General features: G+C 35.6%; 1 protein-coding gene across 2 annotated transcripts in view; it reads left to right on the forward strand.

Moving 5' to 3' along the window:
- Nucleotides 1–6,745: 6,745 nt before the first annotated feature.
- Nucleotides 6,746–24,598, forward strand: part of DELE1 (DAP3 binding cell death enhancer 1) — a 150,072-nt gene continuing 132,219 nt past the window's right edge. For both annotated transcript variants that reach the window (XM_053718628.1, XM_053718629.1), the window contains exons 1-2: nt 6,746–6,809; nt 20,478–20,583. In XM_053718628.1, coding sequence (XP_053574603.1) covers nt 6,758–6,809; nt 20,478–20,583 — 158 coding nt within the window. In that variant the 5' untranslated portion in view covers nt 6,746–6,757. The remainder of the gene's footprint in view (nt 6,810–20,477; nt 20,584–24,598) is intronic.

Genomic DNA, 24,598 nt, shown 5'->3' on the forward strand with positions numbered 1-24,598 from the left:
CTTGTTTTTTATCTCCTCACATATAAATAAGTATGAGCAGTGACAAATGTAAAATAGTGTCATGGAACGTAGGTGGCATATCTATCCCTATTAAGAGAAAAGTAATTCTCACTCAGCTTCGAAAAATCCAGACTGATATAGGTTTCATCCAAGAAACTCATTTATCTGCAGAAGAATCTTTAAAACTTAAGGCGGCGTGGGTAAAAGAAATATATTTTGCACCTAGTATTAAGAGAAAGAGGGGAGTAGCAATCTTAATAGGGAAAAAAATTAATGCTGAAGTGGTACATTTTGAGGCTGATCCAGGGGGGAGGTATGTCATGATGAAAGTAAAGATCTCTCGGAGGATGTATACGCTGTGCAACACATATGGCCCTAATGTATTTGATCCAAAATATTGGACCTCTCTCCAATCTAAACTACTAGCCTATTCGGAAGGGTGTCTAATCCTGGGTGGAGATTTCAACATGGCACCACAAAGCCCAAGTGATAGGTTAAGACAAGACGTCAAACAGCTGAAACAAAAAAAAGATAATTTAGAGTGCAAGATGTTTAAAAGAATCATGCAAAATCTAGCGTTGCGAGATGTTTGGAGACACCAAAACCCTTCTATTCAGAGTTTTACTTGTCTCTCGAAGGCACACAAAACACTCTCTAGAATAGATATATTTTTAATTGACGAACATATGTTAATGAACGGGGTAAAATCAGATATATTGTCAATTCTTCTTTCAGATCATGCACCAATTGTCCTTGAATTTCAGCTCTCATACTCACGCTTTGCTTCATCGCGATTTTTTTCCCCCTATTTCCTGAAGTCAGAGATCAAATTTAAGAACTGGCTTGTAAACAAATATAAGGAATATGTACATTTTAACAAAGAACATTTGAGCTGCCCTGAGTTATTCTGGGATACTGCGAAAGCGGTAATGAGAGGGGAAATACTTTCATATAGTATCGCTTTACAAAAGAAAATTAGATCCAGAGAAAGAGAGTTAGGTCAATGTTTAACTAACACTTACAACCAGTATCTTCTTGACAAAATACCATTAAACTGGGCGAAATATGTTAAGGCAAAAAATGAAAGAGATACTTTCGTATTATCACAAGAAACACAAAGAGAATTAAGAATGCAGGCTAAATTATATAGATACGGGAATAAATTGGTTAAGATGCTAGCTAAATTAATTAAAAATGAGAAAAAACAACCTGTAATAGACAAATTGCATAATAAAGGATTACAAATTTCCAAACCTGATGAAATTTTAAATATATTTTATGAATACTATCAGGATCTTTATTCATTTAAAACAAGCGATTCACAGAAATCTCTGGATTTCTGGAGAGACATTACGTATCCGACAATTACAGTAGAAATGTCTAATAGTCTAAACGCTCCCATCTCTATAGAAGAAGTAGAGAAGATAATATCTGAGCTCTCCCTAAATAAGGCAGCAGTCCCAGATGGTCTCCCCAGTGAATTCTATAAGATCCTGTCTAGTGACGTTTCCCAACATCTCTGCACTCTTTTTAATAGTTTCTTCACAAAGTGTAATTCGATCTCTCCCTCATTCTCTAGTTCATATACAACTCTGATACTAAAGGGCGGAAAGGACCCTAACTGTAAAGAATCTTACAGACCAATTGCTCTGTTAAATGCTGACTATAAAATCCTTACTGCAATTAATTTTAGCGTCTAGACTGCAAGGGATTCTTCCAGAAATTATTCATACTGATCAATCAGGTTTTTTAAACAATCGCAATTCGGCTGCAAAAATTAGAGAAGCACTGTTAGTGACAGAATATTTTGAGGTTACGCCTAGCAACGGGGGGGAGGACATACCTGACCTTGCTATCATCTCTATTGACGCTGAAAAAGTCTTCGATTCAATATTTCACGAACATATTAAAACATCATTAAGGCGTTTCGGTATCGGCGGCAATTTCCTTGAATTTATCGGAAATTTATATAAACAATCTTTTACAAAATTGATAGTGAACAACACTATTTCCTCTTCTATCTCTCTAGGCAGAGAGACAAGGCAGGGCTGTCCTCTCTCCCCGCTCTTATTTAATATCTCCATTGAACCTCTGGCAATTAAAATTCGCCATCTTCTGGATGGTATAAGAATTCGTAACACTGAAATAAAAATAGGTCTATATGCAGATGACCTGCTGCTTTATCTGGCAAATACCAAACTGAATCTACCAAAACTTTTCCAGATATTGGAACAATTCGGGTCATTCTCTGGATACAAAGTAAACATGGCTAAATCAGAGATACTCTGGCTTAGGAAGAATAATACCTCTATATTGGAAACCCCCTTTCATCAAGTGACAGACTCTTTTAAATACTTAGGGATTCACATTCCGACAAGAACCTCAGATTTATATGCGCTAAATATCCCCCCGGTAGTTAAAACGATTAAGGAAAAGCTCCTGACCTGGCAAAAACTCCCATTATCACTCTCTGGAAGGATAGCTCTCTTTAAGATGGCCCTCCTCCCAAAATTACTGTATATACTCCAAAATACACCAATAATCCTCTTAGGGAAAGATATTCGATCGATCAATACCTCTCTTATTCAGTTCTTGTGGCAGAACAAAAGGTCAAAGATATCCCTTATGAAACTGACGACACCAAGAGAAAGTGGAGGTCTTGCTCTACCTGATATAAGGTTTTACAATTTTTCCTTCCTAGCTCGGATTGTAGTAGACTGGATCTCGTCTAATATTTATGTATTGAACAATGATCTTGAGTCTAGTGTCTGTCATCCGTACTCCCCAGCTGCGTTAATACATCTAGAACTTAAAGAAATCCCAGCAGAAATTAAAAAATTTAAAACCATTCTTAACCCACTCAAAGCCTGGCATAAAATAGCATCTTTTTAAACTATTAATAATAAAGTCTCTTATCTCTTACCTATAACAGGTAACCCCGCATTTCAAGCCGGCTTGGACTAAGAGGTATTTAGAAAATGGCACACTGCTGGACTAACAAAGGTAATTCAAACTATAGACCAAGAAGGGAAATGTATTAAAACATTTCAGAAATTAAAAACGGATTTTGATCTGTCCAATAAGGACTTCTTTGCATATTTGCAATTAAGACACTTTATCCAAGATTTGGTTAGGAGAGAGGGCTGGGACTGGGGATTGGGTACATTGGAAAATTGGCTGGTTTTAACAAGAAATGGCCATATGTCGATTGCGCCGTGTTATCATCTTCTGAGTATAAATAAAGGGGCTTCAATATTGGCAAATATGGCTGCCTATTGGAATATATTTATCCCTCAGAATAATATTGAAAGAAAAACTATTCAATTATCAATTAAGAAAATTGCCCAAGTAACACTATCTGCAACCTGGAGAGAGGCGCATGTAAAGCTTTTACATGGGGCATACTTTACCCCTAGGAGAGGCTTCAAATGTACCAATATAGGGTTTAATAAGTGTCCTAAATGCTCGCTCCAGGCAGCTGATTTAATACATATGTTCTGGCACTGTCCAAAGATTAAAAATCTATGGGCTAAGGTCGAATACTGGCTCAGAAATGTGTTAAAGATAACAGGTCTTTCATTAACATTATATCAGATAATACTTTGTCTTAAGAAAGAACCTGGTAGACAAAACAACGAAGGAATAATAATATCTACAATTCTCGCTACTAGATATTTAATCTGTAAAAAATTGAAAAGTCGTGCAATTCCAAGCATCTCTGAGATTAAAAATTGCATAAAAAAGCAATGCATTTTAGAGCAGAGAGATGCGGATCTAAATAACGACCAGGACATTAAAAGATTTTTTGATAAATGGGCAGTCTTTTTAAGGATATTCCCTGTGGCAGAAATGAATCATATAATTTTTCCTTTTAGGAATACAGAAATTGTTTTACTAGGGAATTGGTAAAGAAAGAGGTAGTGGCAGAGGTGTTTTTTTTTTTTTTTTTTTTTCTTCTTTCACTTTTCACTTCCTCTTGAGATTGTGGCTTAGGTTGATCGCCTCTCCGCACGGGGGGGGGGGGGGGGGGAGGGGTGAATGGGGGGAGGGTTCAGGGAGGGTTGAAAAATTTAAAAACTCCAAGCAATGTTATTGAGTAGATTGATTATGTTATATTAATATGCTGATTAGTTAAAATATATCTGTATTAATAATTAAATACAGTATTATGTGAATGAACATATGTATAATTTTTTTGGATTATGATTATGTGTCCAATGTTGTTTATATTTGTTCATGGATAATGTCTTGGATTATAAATAAAAGTTTTAAAAAAAAATTGCATGCTCTATTTGAATCATGAAAGTTTTATTTTCACTTGACTGTCCCTTTAAAGTAGATCCTTTTGGTATAACAACAAGAAGTGGACATGATGTAGATCCACTTTGAAAAAATTGGGTATTATACCCGTGGGCTTAGATTCTGATTAGATTAGTTCTTATACAAATATATTTTCTTTAAAAAATAGATTTTAATATTTTGTTCAAACATAGAGTTCATATTGTACTTGTAACAAACAATAAACTGCTTTACTGTCTGAGCATTCGTCTTCTCAGTGTCAGGTGAAGTGCTGTTGTTTCGAAGCTGGAATCAATGGCTGAGAGGCTTAGCTCACCACAAGTCCTTAATGATGCACTGAACGTTAACACAGTGTTTCAACAGAAGCCGGGGTAAGAAAGCAATGAGACTACACTTAGTAGCTGAAATCTCTCTAGTACTTTAATCGGCTCCTATAAAACAAAAACAATTAAATACCCTAAAGGTACTGTAAGTTTATAAACTTGGATATCAAAGAAAGACATACCTTTGTATAAGTAAGTCTCACAATCTAGACAAATGCAACTTGCGAAAATTACTTAATACAGATCTTCTGATAGCAGAGGTATCCAGGGTAAAGGTAATCTAAGTCAGACAGTCCGGTTCATGGCAGTACAAATCATTAAACAAACGCAGAGCCCACAAACAAGCTAAAGTCATATACCAAGTCAGTCCAAACCAAGGTTTAATACTCAGGCATTATTTACAATACTAACATACTACCTTATATACCAGCTTCTACCAATCATGTTTCGTAATTAATAAACACAGCTGTGTTACCATGATTGTGTATACTCCCAGCGGCACTGCCCATATAAATGTCAGTAGGAGAATACGCAATGTACCTTCATTCAGATTATCAAATCATCTAAACATATAAACTGCAAGATGTATACTGCAATGTTGCAATCCTATATAAATACATACATACATAATATCCAATCTTGATCACAATTTATTTCAACGTTAGATGAATTGACTTTCAAATGAAACGTTTCGTAGGTCAATTCGTACCACGTGGTAGCTATTTGTTTATATCATGTGATTGCTACTACAGATTATCAATTGATCTAAACATACACTTGGCACTTGTTATATAAATTGCAAAACACGTACTGCACTGTTATCATCATATAGTAATACATATGTAGTATCCAACCTTGATCGCAATATTCCAATACTGGATAAATCGATTCCTAAGAGAATCGTGTCATAGGCCGGTTCGTACCATGTGATGGTTATTTGTTTGTTTTTACGGTTGAATAGTTATATAATATATCAGGTCTGCATGTAAGATATTAATTACAAATAATATAAAGGAACTGGGTCTGCACCACAAGTATTTAAAGGGATACTGAACGCATTTTTTTTTCTTTCATGATTCAGATAGAGCATACAATTTTAAGTAACTTTCTAATTTACTCCTATTATCATTTCATTTTTTCTTCACTCTCTTGGCATCTTTACCCTGGGTAGCGCTTGCTGATTGGTGGCTACATTTAGCAACCAATCAGCAAGTGCTACCCAGGTGCTGAACCAAAGATGGGCCGGCTCGTAAGTTTACATTCCTAATTTTTCAAATATAGATAACAAGAGAGCGAAGAAAAAATGATAATAAGAGTTAAAATTGCATGCTTTATCTGAATCATGAAAGAATAAAATTGGGTTTAGTAATCCTTTAACTCATGAGTATTAAATAAGCCAAATTTTTTAATCTACATTTGAATATATTCCTAAAATATTAATTGTATTATTTGTTTATAAAGGATTGATATTCAACTTGAATACACATTTTGTGGAAATAATATTCCGGTTTGTTGTGCAACACGTGGAAGCCTACACTAATTTTTTATATATACATAAAAATCAGCTATTTTCAACTTTCAATGTTTATTTATTTATTTACTGTATTTTCAGTATGGAAAGCACTCTCAGCTGTCTTAACGACTAAAAAGGAGGCATATTTTGGAATGTGACTCCTATTCTGCTCACAGACTTATCCCTACACAACAGCTACTGCAGCTCTGTAAATGCATTGGCACAAAAGTTATATCGTTGAAATCATTCATACTTTGCATCTTAAAATATTAATGTGGACATTAGGTAATAAAAAATATGTGCAGCGAAAATTCTACCGTACAGTGTGTGTAAAGTCTATATATATCCTCCTTGGTGTGGTGTCCCTGGGTCACCGTCACAGACTTTGTTATAATGTCCTGAATTTAACCCCCTTACAAAAATCACTGAATAATGAATCCTACCACATTCCCATTGCGTATTCTGAAATCATAATCTAGTGGGCTCAGAAAAGGGAACCCACGGAACAAAAAGTCTGCCAGATTCAAATATGGCCACAATGGTAACTTGACATAGAAGACATTTTACTCCCTGAATCCGCGGCTGTCATCAAACGCACATGCGTAGTAGGTTTTGTTTTCACATGATATGGGAAACTGGGGCAATGTGGCGGCTTCCGGGGATCTTTTGCAGAGGTAATCTGACAGAGGACCGATAAGGGGGCTTTTGGTGTTAGGTTGTTGTTTAAATTAAAGGTGCAACTGTCTCACTGCCATTAACTTTCTATTTTAGCTTTGTTTCTCCTGTTTATTTAGAGTTAGGAAGTTCCACGCTGTGCAATCAGAACTAAACCAGTGGCTTCTGAGTGTCATATACTGTGTATGCCGCTTTGTAGTTGGAAACTTCTTGACAATGTTGTCAGAATTTGAGAAATTAGAGTAATAATGGTGATTTTGATTCCCATGTAATGCTAACTAAGGGATGTCACATGCCTATAAATTTTTAACTTTATATATAGAGGCTAAAGCTATACACATATTTAGGAGCCATTGTATGATGTTATATTCATATATATTTAGAGGCAGCTAGAAGAGGTGACTATAAAAATGCTGAAATTAAAAAGCTAATGGTCACTTGTAAAAATAAACAGTGTGGCCAATGTGCCCATATGTGTCCAAAAAAGGTTAGTTTTATTCTTAGCCTCTCTATTTACCAATAATCTACAGTGCTTTAAATGAGTGATGAATTCCCTTTCTGTCCAAGTTAGGTTGTCACTTCTCTCCTTGGTGTTATTCGTATATTTATTTAATAAGGTTCAACCACGAGTATTTAAAGGGATATGAAACCCAATCTTTTTTCTGTCATGATTCAGATAGAACATGCAATTCTAAGCAACTTTCTAATTTATTCCTAATTTTTCCTCGTTCTCTTGATATCCTTATTTAAAAAGCAGGAATGTAAGCTTAGGATCTGGCCAATTTTAGTTCAGCACCAGGGTAGGTCTTGCTGATGGGTAGCTAAATGTAGAGACCAATCAGCAAGCGCTACCCAGGTGCTGAACAAAAAATGAGCCAGCTCCTATGCTTACATTCCTGCTTTTTCAAATAAAGATATCAAGAGAACAAATAAAAAATTATAATAGGAGTAAATTAGAAAGTTGCTTAAAGTGAAGGTAACATTCTGTCAATTAGAAGATATCTATGCATTATTTCATAATAAAATAAGATAATCGCTAACTTTATTTTATTTTAATTTTTTTAATTTGCAAGTTTTTACATATATATATTTCCCTACCGTTTCCATAACTCCTCCCAACCTCTATTTCCTGATTTTCAGTGCTGTGACGTTTAGAGCGGGTGGGACTGCTCTATACGTCACAGCACTGAAAATCAGTATTTCAAAAGCGTGTTCACGTGCGCGAACAGGCTATTTCAATCTCTACAGCGCATGCGATACTCGGCAAACACTGCATCCAATGTGCATGCGTTAATCGGGTTCGGGTTCTTAAGTTAACAAAATAGTGAATTAAAGGTCATAAATTATGTATTTACCGTATTATTTATGAAACGCTACTCTTTCAGAATCTTCCGTAAAAGCCAATAACGTATTGTGGATATATACCAAAACAAATCCAATACGCATGTGCGAAATGGGGGTGCACGTTCATTTCAGTAGGGAGAATAAAAAATAACGCATGCGCAGAATAACAAGGAGGCGGTTGACGTAGACTGACGGCCGCCTAACGGCCAGATTTTCAATTGGGTCTTCTGAAAACGTGATCCGGATAGAAAAAAATAATAAAATAATGGGTTGAATTTGCGGAGCATGAAAAATAGATTAATTACGGTGATAACTTTATTTACGCATCAATTGAATAAAAATGATGAATTAAACTCATAATATTTTGGGACAAAGAATGTTATTCTACATCAACAACCAAGTAACTTTACCTTCACTTTAAAGGGGCAGTCAACACCAGAATTTTTGTTGTTTAAAAAGATAGATAATCCCTTTATTACCCATTCCCCAGTTTTGAATAACCAACACAGTTATAATAATATGTTTTACCTCTGTGATTACCTTGTATCTAAGCCTCTGCAAACTGCCTCCTTATTTCAGTTCTTTTGAAAGACTTGCATTTTAGCCAATCAGTGCTGACTCCTAGGTAACTTAACGTGCATAAGCTCAATGTTATCTATATGACACATGAACTAACGCCCTCTAGTGGTGAAAAACTGTCAAAATGCATTCAGATTAGAGGTGGCTTTCAAGGTCTAAGAAATTGGCATATGAGCCTACCTAGGTTTAGCTTTCAACTAAGAATACCAAGAGAACAAAGCAAAATTGGTGATAAAAGTAAATTTTACAAACGCTAGAATTGACTTTTGAAACAAATAAAGGGAACTTTCATTCATGAAGTATAAGTTACTTCATGTAGAAAGCTCCTTTATTTGTTTTAACCGATCGCCGTTCTTAGCTGTTACAGCAGCACACGGCTAAATTTTTTTTTTTTGCTCAGAGGTGACGTTTTCACCTCTTAGCCAATAGCCATGTGGTAAATCCGGCTCCCATGGACGCCAAGCCGGCTTTACCGCACGGCTATTGGCTAAGAGGTGAAAACGCCACCTCTTAGCAAAAAATTTTTTTTACCCGTGGGCTGCGGTAGCAGCTAAAAACGGCGATCAGTTTAAGGGACATAATATCCACAAAAGCAGCCGCTCAGGTCCTGTGCTGACTGTAAACGCCACCGGAAGTTCAGGGGAAAAAACAAAGGTGTGAAGCCCAGGGGGTGCACGTCGAAACTGCGGCCTGTTCCGCCGCAGGGAAACAGTACAAAAAAGGAAGAAAATCAGCTGCACAGTGCAGTTTAAAAGTAAAAAATATTTAAATGTATTGGTATGCCTTAAAAACAAGGTACACTGAGGCTAGTAGGATGAACATCCTAACAAGTTTCGTGCCTATACTTGGGACTAAAGTTCATGGTATAGCCCCTCACTATTTAAAGGGACAGTACCCAATAGCAAACATTGTACAATTAAAATGACAAAAAACTGATATGTACATTTCCTAAGGATAAGAATCTGAACAAAAGCCAAATAAGAAAATAAAAAGCTCAAAATGAAAAAATAAAAATAAAAAAATAATAAACAATGTAAATGCATTATGCAACATGTTATAGATTTATCTAAATATATGTAAGGGAGTTTCATTGAATAATTGATTGTCATGCTGTATTGAAATGGCCATAGAATATGCAATGATATAAAGAGTATAATATATAGTATAGTAAGTAAAAGCTATTCTTTGGACAATTCAATGGTGCAAGTTAGTTAATTAATTGAATAAATACAGTAATAATAAACAATATTGCACATAGTACTTAATCCAATGTAGCTTACCAACCTACTCCCTGTTAGTAAAACACATGCTATAATAGTGAATTGAAAGGATCAAAACCGTATCTATTACAGGTCCCAAAAATATATATTAGTGAGAGGAAGATATTATTCAAAGTAATATGACATGTCCCATTCCCTATTTAATCCTAAGGGGGTATGTTTTTCAATTTATGTATCCAATACAGCTCACGTTTTAGCAACAATTTGTGTTTGTTTCCACCTCTGATAGGGGAATGAACCCTATCTATAACCTTTACTGTTATATGTGATAAATGGGTTAAATTCACTAAATTGAAATGTCTCGCTATTGCTGAATCTTTGTTATAATTCTTAGTGTCATTGATATGTTCCCTGACCCGGGATCTAAGTTCCCTTGTCGTCTGACTGACATACTGAAGGGAACAAAGAGTACATTCCAACAGGTAGACAATAAACTCTGTTCTACAATTTGCATAAAAATTCACCTTAAAGTTTTCCTGAGTTACAAAACTTGAGATATTGTCATTCTGACTAACTACTCCACAAGTAATACAGGTTCTTGCGCCACATTTATATGTAATCAAATTAGAATAATTTGGTCACTAAAAGAGACCAAAAAAAATTCTACTGTCATAGGCGCTAAAAAAAGCTTAAAATAGTGTTGTGAGTATAAACTAACTTAATTAAGTGAAACTAATGTGCAAAATATAAAATGCAACCAATAAATAGATCAAATGAAGTGAATGTGACACAAATTTAAAAAATGTGCAGATTCTGCATAAATTTAATAACAATATCTAAAGTGTACATAAATATAAAACAAAAAGTTAAAAATATATAAAATACAATACAAAGTGGCAATTGCGTTGATCAGGCGCAGTTACAAGTGTAGTATACAATTTGCAACAGTAACTAGAAAAACAAACATCACATATGATACTTTCTGAGGCAATAAAAAGTTGGATAAATCCAATTGGTCGTCAGAAGAAATAATCTTGTCAAGCCCGAGATAGGATTTTCAGGTCAAGCTGGAACGAGATAAGGAACCGATGAAACGGCAGAAAAGGCACCAAATAAAGGTCAACACTTTTACTTACACCGGAGTCGGTGGTGCGGCGAATAGACCCCTCTCTCTGGCTCAATTTCCGAAGCTGACGGCACCCGCTTGAATACAGCGTTTTAATATGGCAATGAGTGGGAACAAATTCACCTTTGCAAGCAGGTAGCCGAAGTCAGATCCTACGGAAGCCTTGGAGGGACACAACACTTTAAAGGAACAGAGCAACGCGTTTCAACCCACTAAGGGTCTTTTTCAAGCTCTCGACATATTCACAACTTGGCTATTTATAGCCAATAAAACAATCCTATAGGCCAAAAATAATGGGCGTAGATCATTATTGACAAATAGAGCGTATCTAGAACGGAAAAACTTCATACACATCAATGTTAGAAATATTTAGCCACAGGAGATATTATATGATTGCGGACAGTTTTTTTACAGAAAGTCAACTTACGTAAAACGTTTGATACCTACGAATAAGTAGGTATCAATATAAACAAAAATATCTTTTAAACTCATATATGCATATTGAATAAATATATATATATATATATATATATATATATATATATATATATTTATATATATATATATATATATATATATATATATATATATAATTCGTGTGTGTGTCTAAAAAATTAATTAAATAACAAATGCATTTTTAAACAAATGTATATACAATATGACTCATCAAGAGGCTAATCAGTGACCACTAAAATACCAAACGTAACAATTATGTTAAAGGGACATTAAACACTAAATACATGCTAGATAGAATGATGCATTCAAAGAAAAGATTAGTCCATGACTAACATGTAGATGTATTTTTTAAAGTTTCATTAGTCGTTTAAAAAGTGACAAAATAAGTGTAAAGTTTTAGTGTCTATAAAACACTGGGAGCTGCCATGTTGTAATTTGTGTTACATTCTCTGCTGTGGCCAATTAGGGACAGTTATACATAGGTCATTAGAGTGTGCAGCCAATGGTTGTGCTGGATTTAACAGTGTTCTCCACTTCCATTTCTAACAGGAACTGAAAAGCTCACAATTTCAGAATGGAATTACAGGCAAAGAGGACAAAATAAATAATGAAAGTATATTGCAGAGTTGTTTTATATATACAATTTATAATTTTATATTACCATCTCAAAGTGTTTAATGTCCCTTTTAATTCATGTAAATCGTATCAGATACTGAATTAGGTAGTAAAAAATATAAAACTAAAATTAATCTTTAGGTATCATTATAGTTAATCATTCAAATAACAACCAATATCAAAATCTACATTTAAACCATTAGGTTGTAATGTCTTCAAAGATCCATTTAATCTCTCTTTTTAGAAGATCGTTCTGAATATTCCCTCCCCTCCATTTTCTTTTAATCTTTTCTATCCCTAAGAATGATAAATGCTCCAAATTGCCTTTATTGCATGAACCAAAATGTTTTGCAATGGGAAGATCTTTATTTCTCTTGTGGTCAAAATTTTCTATAGACCACATATGTTCCCTAATGCGGGTACGTAGGGGTCTTGAGGTCTCACCGACTTACTGTAACCCATATTTGCACTGGATAATATAAATTATACAACTATCTGAACATCTAATAAGATCTTTAATTTTATATATTTTCCCTGTCACATTTGATTTAAACTCTTTTTACTTTTAATTGAATGTTCACAAGATTTACAAGTGAGACAGGGATAAAAACCTTGTACATGATTACCTCTAATATCAGATTGATTATTAAATTTAATTTTATTTTCTGTAGGTGCCAAAATAGATTTTAAATTTCAAGCTTTTTTATATACTACTTGTGGTTTTGCCGGTAGGATAGGTCCTAATACTTCAACATTTTAAGCAATTTCCAATGCTTGTTAAGAATTCTTTCTAACAAGAATTTATTTTGGCTATAATTTGTAATGAATGGGATAAATATACACTCCTTTTTGTCAACATCTATTTGAGATGTCATAGTGGTCTTTTTTTCTTTTGTAACCAAAAAGGAATTTCTATCTACCGATCTTACTTCATTTAATGTTTTTTCAATATCGGATTCATTATAGCCCCTAGATTATAAATTTTTGTTTAAGTAATTCGGACTGATTATCAAAATCAATTAAATTTGTACAGTTTTTGCGAATACGCAAGTGCTGACCTTTAGGAATATTCCCTATCCACTTTCTATGATGGCAACTTGTAAAATGTATATAGCTATTAGCGTCAACCTGTTTAAAAAAGGTTCTAGCATTAAAGGGACACTGTACTCAAAAATTTTCTTTCATGATTCACATAGAGCATGCATTTTTAAGCAACTTTCTAATTTACTCCTATTATCAAATTTTCTTCATTCTCTTGGTATGTTTATTTGAAAAGCAAGAATGTAAGTTTAGATATTGTTGTTATTAAATTTTCAATATCCCCAAGTATTAGCTTTCAAATGACTCAACAATTGGACCCTTATCATGTCAGAATAATTTGTTCACTAAAAGAAACCAAAAAAAAATTCTACTGTCATAGCTTAAAATAGTGTTGTGAGTATAAACTAACTTAATTAAGTGAAACTAATGTGCAAAATATAAAATGCAACCAATAAATAGATCAAATGAAGTGAATGTGACACAAATTTAAAAAATGTGCAGATTCTGGATAAATTTAATAACAACAATATCTAAAGTGTACATAAATATAAAACAAAAAGTTAAAAATATATAAAATATAGGGCTGCAACAACTAATCGGTAAGATTGATCATAAAAATAGTTGTCAAAGAATGTCATTATCAATTAGGTGGTCAGCGATTAGTTGGTTATTGCACAGCACCAGCTGCTTCAATCCGATGAACTCCTGCACATGGTATTGTGCAAACATTTTTATTTATTATTATTTTTTCTATCCGATTAATCGGATAATTATTGTCCGATTAATCGGATAGAAAAAAGATTAAAAAAATAAATAAATTAAAAATTTTTTGCACAATCTTAGTTGCAGTAGATCGTCAGATTAAAGCAGCTGGTGTTGTGCAACTGACCAACTAATCGCTGACCACCTAATTGATAATGAGATTTGTTGACAACTATTTTTATGATCAAAACTTACCGATTAGTTGTTGCAGCCCTAATAAAATACAATACAAAGTGGCAATTGCGTTGATCAGGCGCAGTTACAAGGGTAGTATACAATTTGCAACAGTAACTAGAAAAACAAACATCACATATGATACTTTCTGAGGCAATAAAAAGTTGGATAAATCCAATTGGTCGTCAGAAGAAATAATCTTGTCAAGCCCGAGATAGGATTTTCAGGTCAAGCTGGAACGAGATAAGGGACCGATGAAACGGCAGAAAAGGCACCAAATAAAGGTCAACACTTTTACTTACACCGGAGTCGGTGATGCGGCGAATAGACCCCTCTCTCTGGCTCAATTTCCTACGCTGACGGCACCCGCTTGAATACAGCATTTTAATATGGCGATGAGTGGTAACAAATTCACCTTTGCCGAAGTCAGATCCTACGGAAGCCTTGGAGGGACGCAACGCATTTCAACCCGCTAAGGGTCTTTTTCAAGCGCTCGACATATTCACAACTTGGCTATTTATAGCCAATAAAACAATCCTATAGGCCAAAAATAATGGGCGTAGATCATTATTGACAAATAGAGCGTATCTAGAACGGAACAACTTCATACACATCAATGTTAGAAATATTTAGCAACAGGAGATATTAGATGATTGTGGACAATTTTTTACAGAAAGTCAACTTGCGTAAAACTTTTGATACCTACGAATAAGTCAAATTCAATTAAATCTATGCAGATCTTCAGAAGCAAATTTCATTGGGCACATTATATAAACAAAAAAAAACCTAAAAAAACCTTGACCTTCATTTCTACTTTTGAGTTTAAACTCTTACTGTATAAGTCTCATGTTTAGCTTAGAGTTATCGCTTGTGCTATAAATTTTTCAGCATCCCTGGCTGAGTCAAAAAAATTTGTTTTGTTGTCAATTGTTATTTTTAATTTGGCTGGATATAATAAAATGGCCTGATGTCCCTGATTGATCAATTTGGTACATATTAGAGATGACTCTCTCCTCCTTGCCGCAGTTTCAGCCGAAAAATATTGAAAAAGCATTATTTTAGAGCTACCCCAAAAAAATCGGTTGATTTTTACTATAAAACTGCAGCAAGGTGAGTTTCTTGATAGTTTAAGATTTTCGCTATAATGGGTCTGGGCCTAGCTTTCCCTTTCTCCGGGTTTGGCCATCCTAGCCTATGAACCCTTTCAATTACCATTTGTATGGAAGTTTGTGGAATCTGTAACAAATTTGGTATTGTAACGGTTAACAATTTATTTAAATCTTCATATTGTTTTTCCTCGGGTACTCCTATGATCCTGAGGTTGTTCCTCCTTGCTCGATTTTCTAAGTCTTGTAATTTATTTTGTTTTTTAAGAAGTTTGGAGTTTATATCATCTAACATTGCAGTGTGATTCCCTAGGATATCTTCTACATCCGATATTCTTTGTTCTGCTTAAGTTATTCTTTTAGAGAACTGTCGTATTTCATTTGTTAAAGAATTAATATCCTGCTTAATCTCATTTCCGAGAATTTCAAACTTAGGAGATAAAGCTTCAATTATCTCTGTCACTAATGCTTGTGTGTCGACTCACTGCTTTGTGAAATAGTGACACTGCTAGAATTTATATCTGTTGGGATTTCTTGGGTATTCTTATTTTTCTTCTCTCTGTGTCTTGCTGCCATGACTGAAGGGGAAGTTCTGGCTTGTGCACTAAAAAATGTATCCATGTGATCGTGATTAAGTGGGTGGAAGTGAAAGTGATTGGAAAATCAAAAATCCTGGGAGGGACACAGTGATAGAAAAAAAAAAGGGAGGGGTTGGGGGTGAGGGGGAGAACCCCCCGGGCGGGGGATAGTGAGAATAAAAAGTGCAATGTACTCGTGAGGGTATTGTGAAGGAAGCAGGTGTGCCAGAATCTTATGTTTCAGTCAATGCACTCGGCACTTTGAGCTTTAATAGAAAAAACCCACCTTTGAGCCCTGTCACCCTTTATGTTCAAAAACCAAACAGTTTTCTAAAAAAAATGAACTTCTGTATAGCCCCAGTTAATGTAGGCAATTACATTTTCCAGCCAAATAAGAAAGTTTGAGGGAAAAAAAAAAAAATCCTCAGCCTAGCCGTGGACTAAATGTGTAGCTTAACAAGAATAATAAAATGTAACTTCTTATGCTTATTTTACACCAACTCTGAGTAACCCTTTCTTTGTTCTTAACTTATCACAAAATATTTTCAATGGCTCTCAAGGTCCCCCTTTTTTTTTCTTCCCTTTCTCTTCTCTTCCCTTTTTCTAAATAATATGAAACAATGTGAGTCCCACTTCATCAACTCAAATAATCAGGAATCTTACCTAACAGTAATCTTCTATATATGTCTCAGTTAATTATTTAAACTATTAATTTCACGGACACTCAGGGGCTCAGTTTTATAAATTAACCTCCAGTCAGCCTTTAAAAAACATGTATAAACCCAATTTTGACTTATCTTCTCAACTTTTACAAATTACCCACCAAAATAAATTCCATTAATCTTAAATTGGATAATATGCAATAATTTAACCCCTCTCTTTACTTTTGAAAAAACAATACTCTTATATTAGTGTGATTCTCTAATTAGACCAACACTTATCCTGAGCAGATAATATCACATACAATTAAGGGTACTAAAACAATTTAAGCATTCTGCGATTATAACAGTTGGGTTCGCCAGTAATTGCAAGATAAAACTTCAAAATATTGAACCACTTTTCTATTCAAGCATCATGTATATGTTTATCTAGGTAATTTCAGTTTTTATAATTATTACAAACACATTCCCCTAGGGTTAAACAAAAGTTTCTCTGGCTTGTAAAAGACATAACTTTTTACTAACAGTTTATACCCTTAAAAGGTGCTGTATGGTGGGGTAACCTGCCAAATAATTAACTTTTATCACATTACCATTTCTTCAAGTTATACAAACGTTGACTTATATTTATATAACCTTCATTTAGCCCTGTCCTGGTTCTTTAAGTACTTTTGATGAAAAGAAAAAAACAGAAAAAAGATCTCTGTATTTGAACAGGGTCACTTTCTATATTAAACCAGGGCAAGAATACTTGAGTCTAGTTAGGCACCCGTGAAATATTTTCTCTAGTTCTGTAAGGTTCCAATTTACAAAGATACATCACCGTCCTACGTCAACCTTATGCTGGTTACAGTTCAAGCCACAGAATACCTGACCCAGTCCGTGGGTTTAAATGTCCAGCCATCAATCCCAGACTGACAAGAAGGGCCGAAGCTCCCTCACGCAGCACCGGTGGGAGGGAGCCAAACTACCAGGAAATACGAATTCAGGGTCCACTCATCTACCCGTCCGGGAGGCCAAGAGAGAAAAAAAACCTCCTCCAAACTGATCTGCAGCAACTCCGGTCAAACTACCTTTCCCAGGCTCCGTGAGGAGGGGAGGCACCACCCCACCTCCACGTCACGTGAGGGGGCTCGCCGCTGTCCCCAATCCAATCCGGGCTCTCAAACCCAAGCGAAGCATCGTGCAGGACGTCCCACAGCCGAGCCCGACCAGCAGGACCAGACAGTCACACCAATTCACCAGTGAACTCCCCTTGCAGGTCAGTTACTTCTTGCGGTAGGTGTCCGGCCCAGGGCAAACTTGTAGAACCAAGACAGCTCACTATTTCGCCCCACAAATCATTTGTGGAAGGGGGGAAAAATTAAGTGCAAGCCTTTTTGGTTTTTTGAAAAGTCAGCCGAGAGATGTTGTTTTTAGCGGTATTATCCCGCTTCAGGGCTTCCATTATGGGACAATTACTCTACAGCTTACTATGAATAAAACTGCTTCTCCTCTCAGGTATTATGTAAAGTAGCCAAATGGTTTTCAGTCCATATATTTGCTGCAGTACGCAGCTCAGTGCAATGGTATGGCACTGTATGGGTGCTGGGAGCGATGTGGAATTGCTGCAAGAGCCTCCCCAGGTCAGGGGTGTTCAGCACAAAAGATTTCTGCCAGCTGCTCTCATTAGGATCTGGAGATCAAGTGCTACGTGACCTTGCACCTGTGCTCCTCCCACCAGCACCTCCTCTCTAGGGCATGTTGTGATCCCTCCTAAAACACACAATTTTAAACAACTTTCCAGTTTACTTCTATTATCAAATTTGTTTCATTCTCTTAGTATAATTTGTTGAAGGAGCAGCAATGCACTACTGGTTTCTAATTGATCACATGGCTGAGCCAATGACAATCAATATATACTGTATATGCAGCCACCAATCAGCAGCTAGAACCTATGGTCTTTGCTGCTTCTGAGCTTACCTGGATAAACCTTTTAGCAAAGGATAACAAGAGAAGGAAGCAAACTAAACAATACAAGTAAATTGGAAAGTTTTTAAAATTGTATTCTCTTAATCAGGGTCAGCAACCTTGGCTCTCCAGATGTTTTAGAATTACATTTCCTATGATGCTTAGGCAGCTTAAAGACACTTAAAGGGACAGTCAACACCCGATGTAACTTAAAGTGAAGGTAAAGTTTTCTGCAACTGAAAGCAGTATTGTGTTAATTGGTCAAAATATAGCAAGATCGCTAAGTTTTTAGGACATATTTCTATATATATAAATATAAAATAAATACTTCATCTTTACGTCTCCGGCCGATTAAAGCTCCTCCTTCCAGTTATTTCCTGCTTTCTTGGTGTATTACGTATAGAGCGTTGCCACCCGCTCTATACGTATGGTAAATGCGTGTTCGCGATTTTCTTTAATCTTGCGCATGCGCACATTACGCCTTCACCTCAATTTGCGCCTGCGCACATTACGCCTTCACCTCAATTTGCGCCTGCGCAACTAAAAACTATTACCACTTGAAGCGAAGTGTATCTAACGCATGCGCAGAACGAATAGTAATACAGTGACGTCAAATGACGGCCGCCTAACGGCCAGACAGATAATTGGCTAATAGAACAACGTGACCTGGCTGCCAAAAAAAAAAAAATATACGGGCAGATTACAGAACGAGGAGAATAGAGTTAGAAAAAGCGGATAAATCGGTAAATATAGATTTTTTAATGAAATTGATTAATTAAACTACCATTATTTTTTAGGCTATTTACATTTGAAAAGATCGAAAGATGCTAACTTTACCTTCACTTTAAGGCCATACCATAGATCCGGAATATAAGATGCAGCTACACTGCATCGATGTTGATGAGCGCTAACGGTATTGGAGTAATCACTGAAAATACATAGCTTTATTCCTTGAAAATATGGCCGCCAAACTCCCCCCACTATTATTACGTATGAACCTTCTTTTTAATTGAATCCTCCAATTGCAATGAAATCCTCAGTCGGTTTGCGAGCATGCAGAAGATAATGCGCATGCACATGATCAAAACGGAACAATCACCCTTTGAAAAATGAACAAGCATGTTAAGACATTAGAGAAGGGGACGAAGGAGGAGGGGGAGGAGTTTGGCGGCCATATCTTCATGGAATAAACCAATGTATTTTCGTTGATTGCTCCAATACAGTTAGAGCTCATCGAGATGCGATGTGTTGTAGCTGCATCTTCTATTCCTGGTCTAAGGTATGGCTTTAAGTTTAAGTGTTGACTGTCCCTTTAAGCATCATTGGAAATGTAGCTCTAAAACATCTGGAAGAGCCAAGGTTGCTGACCCCTATGAATTGTCTAATTATGACTTTACTGTCCCTTTAATCAAATAAGAGGGGTTAATCACAAACCTTTAGAAAAGTTTTAAAATATTCAGAATGCACCATGAAGGTCTATTGGATTAGTTTTATAAATAGTTTGATTTTTTTCTAAAGGACTCCAGTGTGTTTAAGATGGTGTGCAGTTTGCTGTGTATTATTAATAAGATATTCTCTAGTAGTAGTAATAATAATAATAATACTCAAATTTTATGGTTAAACACACTTTTAATCTCACCCAATGAACATGCTTCGGAAAAGAACACAGGCAGTGATTAGAGGCTATGTCTGTATGCCACTCCTGATTGGTTCACTTGCCATGTCCTTAGGAGTGGCAAAGGATTGAGTTAACATGAATTTAAGTTCCTGTTTAATCCCCTTTCGGTTTGAAACAAGTAATTGTTCTATAACAAATTAGACTATTTTATTATTATTATTATTATTATTATTATTATGCTACAATATCCCTTTTAACTTTTTAAATAAAAGCTTGTTGTTCGTTAAATTGTTATTGTTCATATGAAATACTTATGCCTTGAAAGTGTGGCCCATACTTCTTCAGTATAAGGGAAAAAAGCTAATTTTGTGGAGTTTTATCTATTTTTTGTAAGTAGCCTAAGAAGTGTAACATTTTGATTCTTTCCTGTTTGCTCTAGCCTTGAACCGCCTCCATGCTAATGTCCCTGGATGTGTGCACGGAGAGGCAGAGGCTCTGAACCCTTCATCATTGATTCCATTGGGGCAGAATGCTGGTGGGAAAAGGTGAGTACTAGCAGAATATATATGATTATTTTTCGCTATTAAGGGGGAATAAAACAGCAATAATAAAGTGATCTAATGTGTTAGAACATTTTATTGTTGCACTATTGCCTCCCTAAAGGGTTATCAGTTCTGGACAAGCAATTTGTCACAGATCGTGGGCGGGTCACAGTCTCTGAGCCAATCAGGGGAGGCATATGCACATACCCAGAAATCTTATGCCCAAAACTCTGTGTACTATCCTGAATTCTGAGTACTTGCAAATTCCTTCTTATAAATGACTTTTCAATAACTAATCTGGCACAAACGTCCAGCTGGGGTAATTTGTAGTCACATGGTTAATTACTTTAATGTGCCCAGCAAAGATCATGTTAGCACACAAGTGATTCTCGCTGTAGCATGGTGTAACTTAAATGTAATTATTTTGTCTCCCTTTAATATGGCAGAGGGGATACATTTAATATAGCGCATAGTTACTGATAATGTCTTTGCAATTTCTTCCTTCTTGTAGATGCCTAATTATGGAAATTACTGTCAGATGTTATATTTAGACTAATAACATTGTTAAGAACAACTTGCCTGTATGTAACAGATTGAAATCATTTTTAAACAAATTGGTTATAGTACACATAGCTACCTTTTCTAAATGCATTACATGTGGCCTAAAAGTAAGATGATATATCCAGATCACATTGTGCCTAACTCACATTATATCCAGATCACATTGTGCCTAACACACAATTCCAAAATTGAGAGTTAAAGGGACAGTCAACTCCAAAAATGTTTATTGTTTTAAAAGATAGATAATCCCTTTATTACCCATTCCCCAGTTTTGCACAGAAAATATGGTTATATTAATACACTTTTTACCTCCTGTCATTATCTTGTATCTAAGCCTAGACTGACGGCCCCCTGGTCACATGACTTCATCTATTAAGCCAATTAGTGCTGTGTTAGAATCCACGGGCGTCAGCACAATGTTATCTATATGGCTCACATGAACTAGCTTCTCCTGATGTAAAAAGCAAATAAAAAAGCATGTTATCATGGGGATGTCTTTAGGGACTTAGATACAGACAGAAATGTAGAGGTTTAAAGGTTATAACGTTTGTTACTATAACCATGTTGGTTGTGCAAAGCTGGGGAATGAGTAGTAAAGGTGTTATCTATCTTTTTAAATGATAACAATGTTTGTGTTGACTGTCCCTTTAAGGGAACACTTGGGGGTAAATTTATAAAGCTGCATTTGCAGGTTCTTCGCCTATGTGGACCAGGTTTGAACAAGCAAGTCTGCTGACACATATCTAAGAAGCAAAATTGGCTTCTTTTTTTTATCTCCACCACCTCAGAAGTTGCGAGATCAATCACCCTGACACTCTTGGTTCAGGGTGATTGACATTCCCTGCTCTTGTGCAGCTGGCTGGAGCAGGGAGCGGCATTGCATAAGAATCCTCTTGTGCAGTGATACATTTTCCGCCCTTAGATGAAACATTGCAAATGGCGATTGCCGGTGGACAGGTTCACTACTTGAGAACCTGTCCGCCTTCAGGGATGGTAAATTTACCCCAAAGCTATTAAAAATGTGTTGGCTACATTGTATTGCAGCAACACTAGGACTTATGTTCAGTGAAACCAGCTTCCAAAGTTCCGCTTAGCTCCCATTCCTGTGCTTCTGTCCTGTGCTCCCTGCCAACTTCCCTGTTGGGAGCTGTATTTCAAACCTCAAAAGTAGAGCAGCGTGAGCTTGCTGGCTCCAAACACAGGGGCTGGTGGACAACCCAGGATATAATCACCGCAAACATGCATTTTTAATAATTGTAACGTTTTTAATGTCACTTTAATCCATGGCTTCTAAAAATGTACTTCTTGTCCATATTTTTGGATAATTGTACATATAACCAGATACACAACTTCCCTTGTAACTAAAAACAATTGTTTGGGTTCTTAATATTATTTTTGGCTCCTAAGTTTCATATAAACATTCTAACCCCTGCTTTAAAGGGACGCTTTTTTTTTTTTTTTTGTAGACTAGCTCCACCCACCATTTGCCTTAAACGGATAGTAAACCCAAATTTTATCTTTTGTGTTTCGGATAGAGCATGCAATTTTAAGCAACTTTCTAATTTACTCCTATTATCAATTTTTCTTCGTTCTCCTGCAATCTTTATTTGATAAGCAAGAATGTAAGTTTAGGAGCTGGCCCATTTTTGGTTCAGCACCACCTGGGTTGCGTTTGCTGATTGGTGGCTAAATGGCAGGCTCCTATGCTTACATTTCTGCTTTTTCAAATAAAGATAGCAACAGAACGAAGAAAAATTGATAATAGAGGTAAATTAGAAAGTTGCTTAAAATTGCATCCTCTATCTGAACCATGAAAGAACAAAATTGGATTTTGTATCCCTTTAACTGGCGTAGCCAATCTGGGCTTGCTTCTGCCGACAACAAGGCTAACCACTTTGCATATTGTTAGTATCAGGTGCATTGCTTTATAGTTGTTATCTGCCAAAGCCAGGTAGGGACAGATGCTTAGCAGGGTTAACCTTGAGAATTAGCAAATGCCCAATTTTCAGAGCTAATTTATATGAAAAGGGGGGACAAATTGATAACGAAAGTATATTGCAAAGTTGTTTTTATTTCGCATAGCTAAACATTGTATTTAATAATCTCATGGTATTGTTGTCCTTTTAAATGCTTTTGCTGTAAAGTCTGGCTGTCTTGGCACTGCTTTGACTTCTTGCTGTCCTTTAAACATCACATCATTCAACTTGCCCAGACTCATCAACTTTATGTACAGAACATTGCAAACATTCAGCAATTTATCAGCAGCTCCACAACAGGAACCTTCACTCTTAATAGGTACAGAACTGACTATTTTAACATTCTCCTTGGCTACCTCTCCGCTCTCAAACTCATTTTCACCTCTGTTCATCTTATTTTCTAAACTTCTCATTGGCAGGTGAAATGTGAGGGCTACTTATCAGCTCTAGAATTAGATTTAAATCAGTCATACATTTAAGGGTCTTAAGGTTAGTTTCATTCATCATACAATGTTTCACTAAGCATAATTTTAAAACTTAGCAATACACATTCATTATTTATTTTACCTGCTTTTCTTGTAATTTAATTCTGAAAATTATACTCTCCCCCCCCCCCCCCCCCCCCCACTCAAGAGAAACTGTAGGACATTCTGTAGAATGCAGGACCATGATGTTCCTAGATTCCATGCCTTCATATGTGCATATATATTTTTTCCCATTTGGTCACAGCATTCTAGAGGCTTATCAAGGGTTGTGTCCTGTTCTTTTAAAGCAGGGGTGTCCAAACTTTGCTCTCCAGAGGTTTTGGAACTACATTTCCGATGATGCTCAGCCAGCATTTTATCTAGCTGAGCATCATGGGAAATGTAGTTCCAAAACCTCTGGAGAGCAAAGTTTGGACACCCCTGTTTTAAAGGAACAAAATCAGTTTGAGATTCTAATATAGTATGTGTAGTAAAAAAACTGCAATATACTTTTAATTTGTCAACTTTTGCTGTCATTTTAACTTTGAAAATGGTTGTTTTTCTCAAATCCACTGAATTTGCAAACAAAACTGTGTGGAAACCCTGTTAGTTGCTTTAACATAATAATAATTCTATATTTCTCACAGCCTTGTTTGCACATTCTCTTTTATTGCATGTTCTACCTCTCTCTAATTGTCCCCAGAAGAAGAAATGAATAAAGGGAAAACCTAGGTTCCAACACAGTGCAGCCCAGTATTTTATAGAAACTAAACATTTAGATTTTTTTAAATGTATATTAGTTATTTAAATATTGAAGATATAACTGAATACTTTTCAGTGTATTTTTGCATTTAATACTTAACTGTTTAATATCTCTATAAGCATCTACCCATTGTTCTATACTTGAGTGTAAAATATATATATATTATTGAAGATGCTTTAAAATATAATTAACCATTATTCACCTTACTTTGCAAAAATGTTTTTTCCTATATTTTTACACAAAATATATTTTCT

This window comes from Bombina bombina, chromosome 6, assembly GCF_027579735.1.
Source record: "Bombina bombina isolate aBomBom1 chromosome 6, aBomBom1.pri, whole genome shotgun sequence".
Lineage (NCBI taxonomy): Eukaryota > Metazoa > Chordata > Amphibia > Anura > Bombinatoridae > Bombina > Bombina bombina.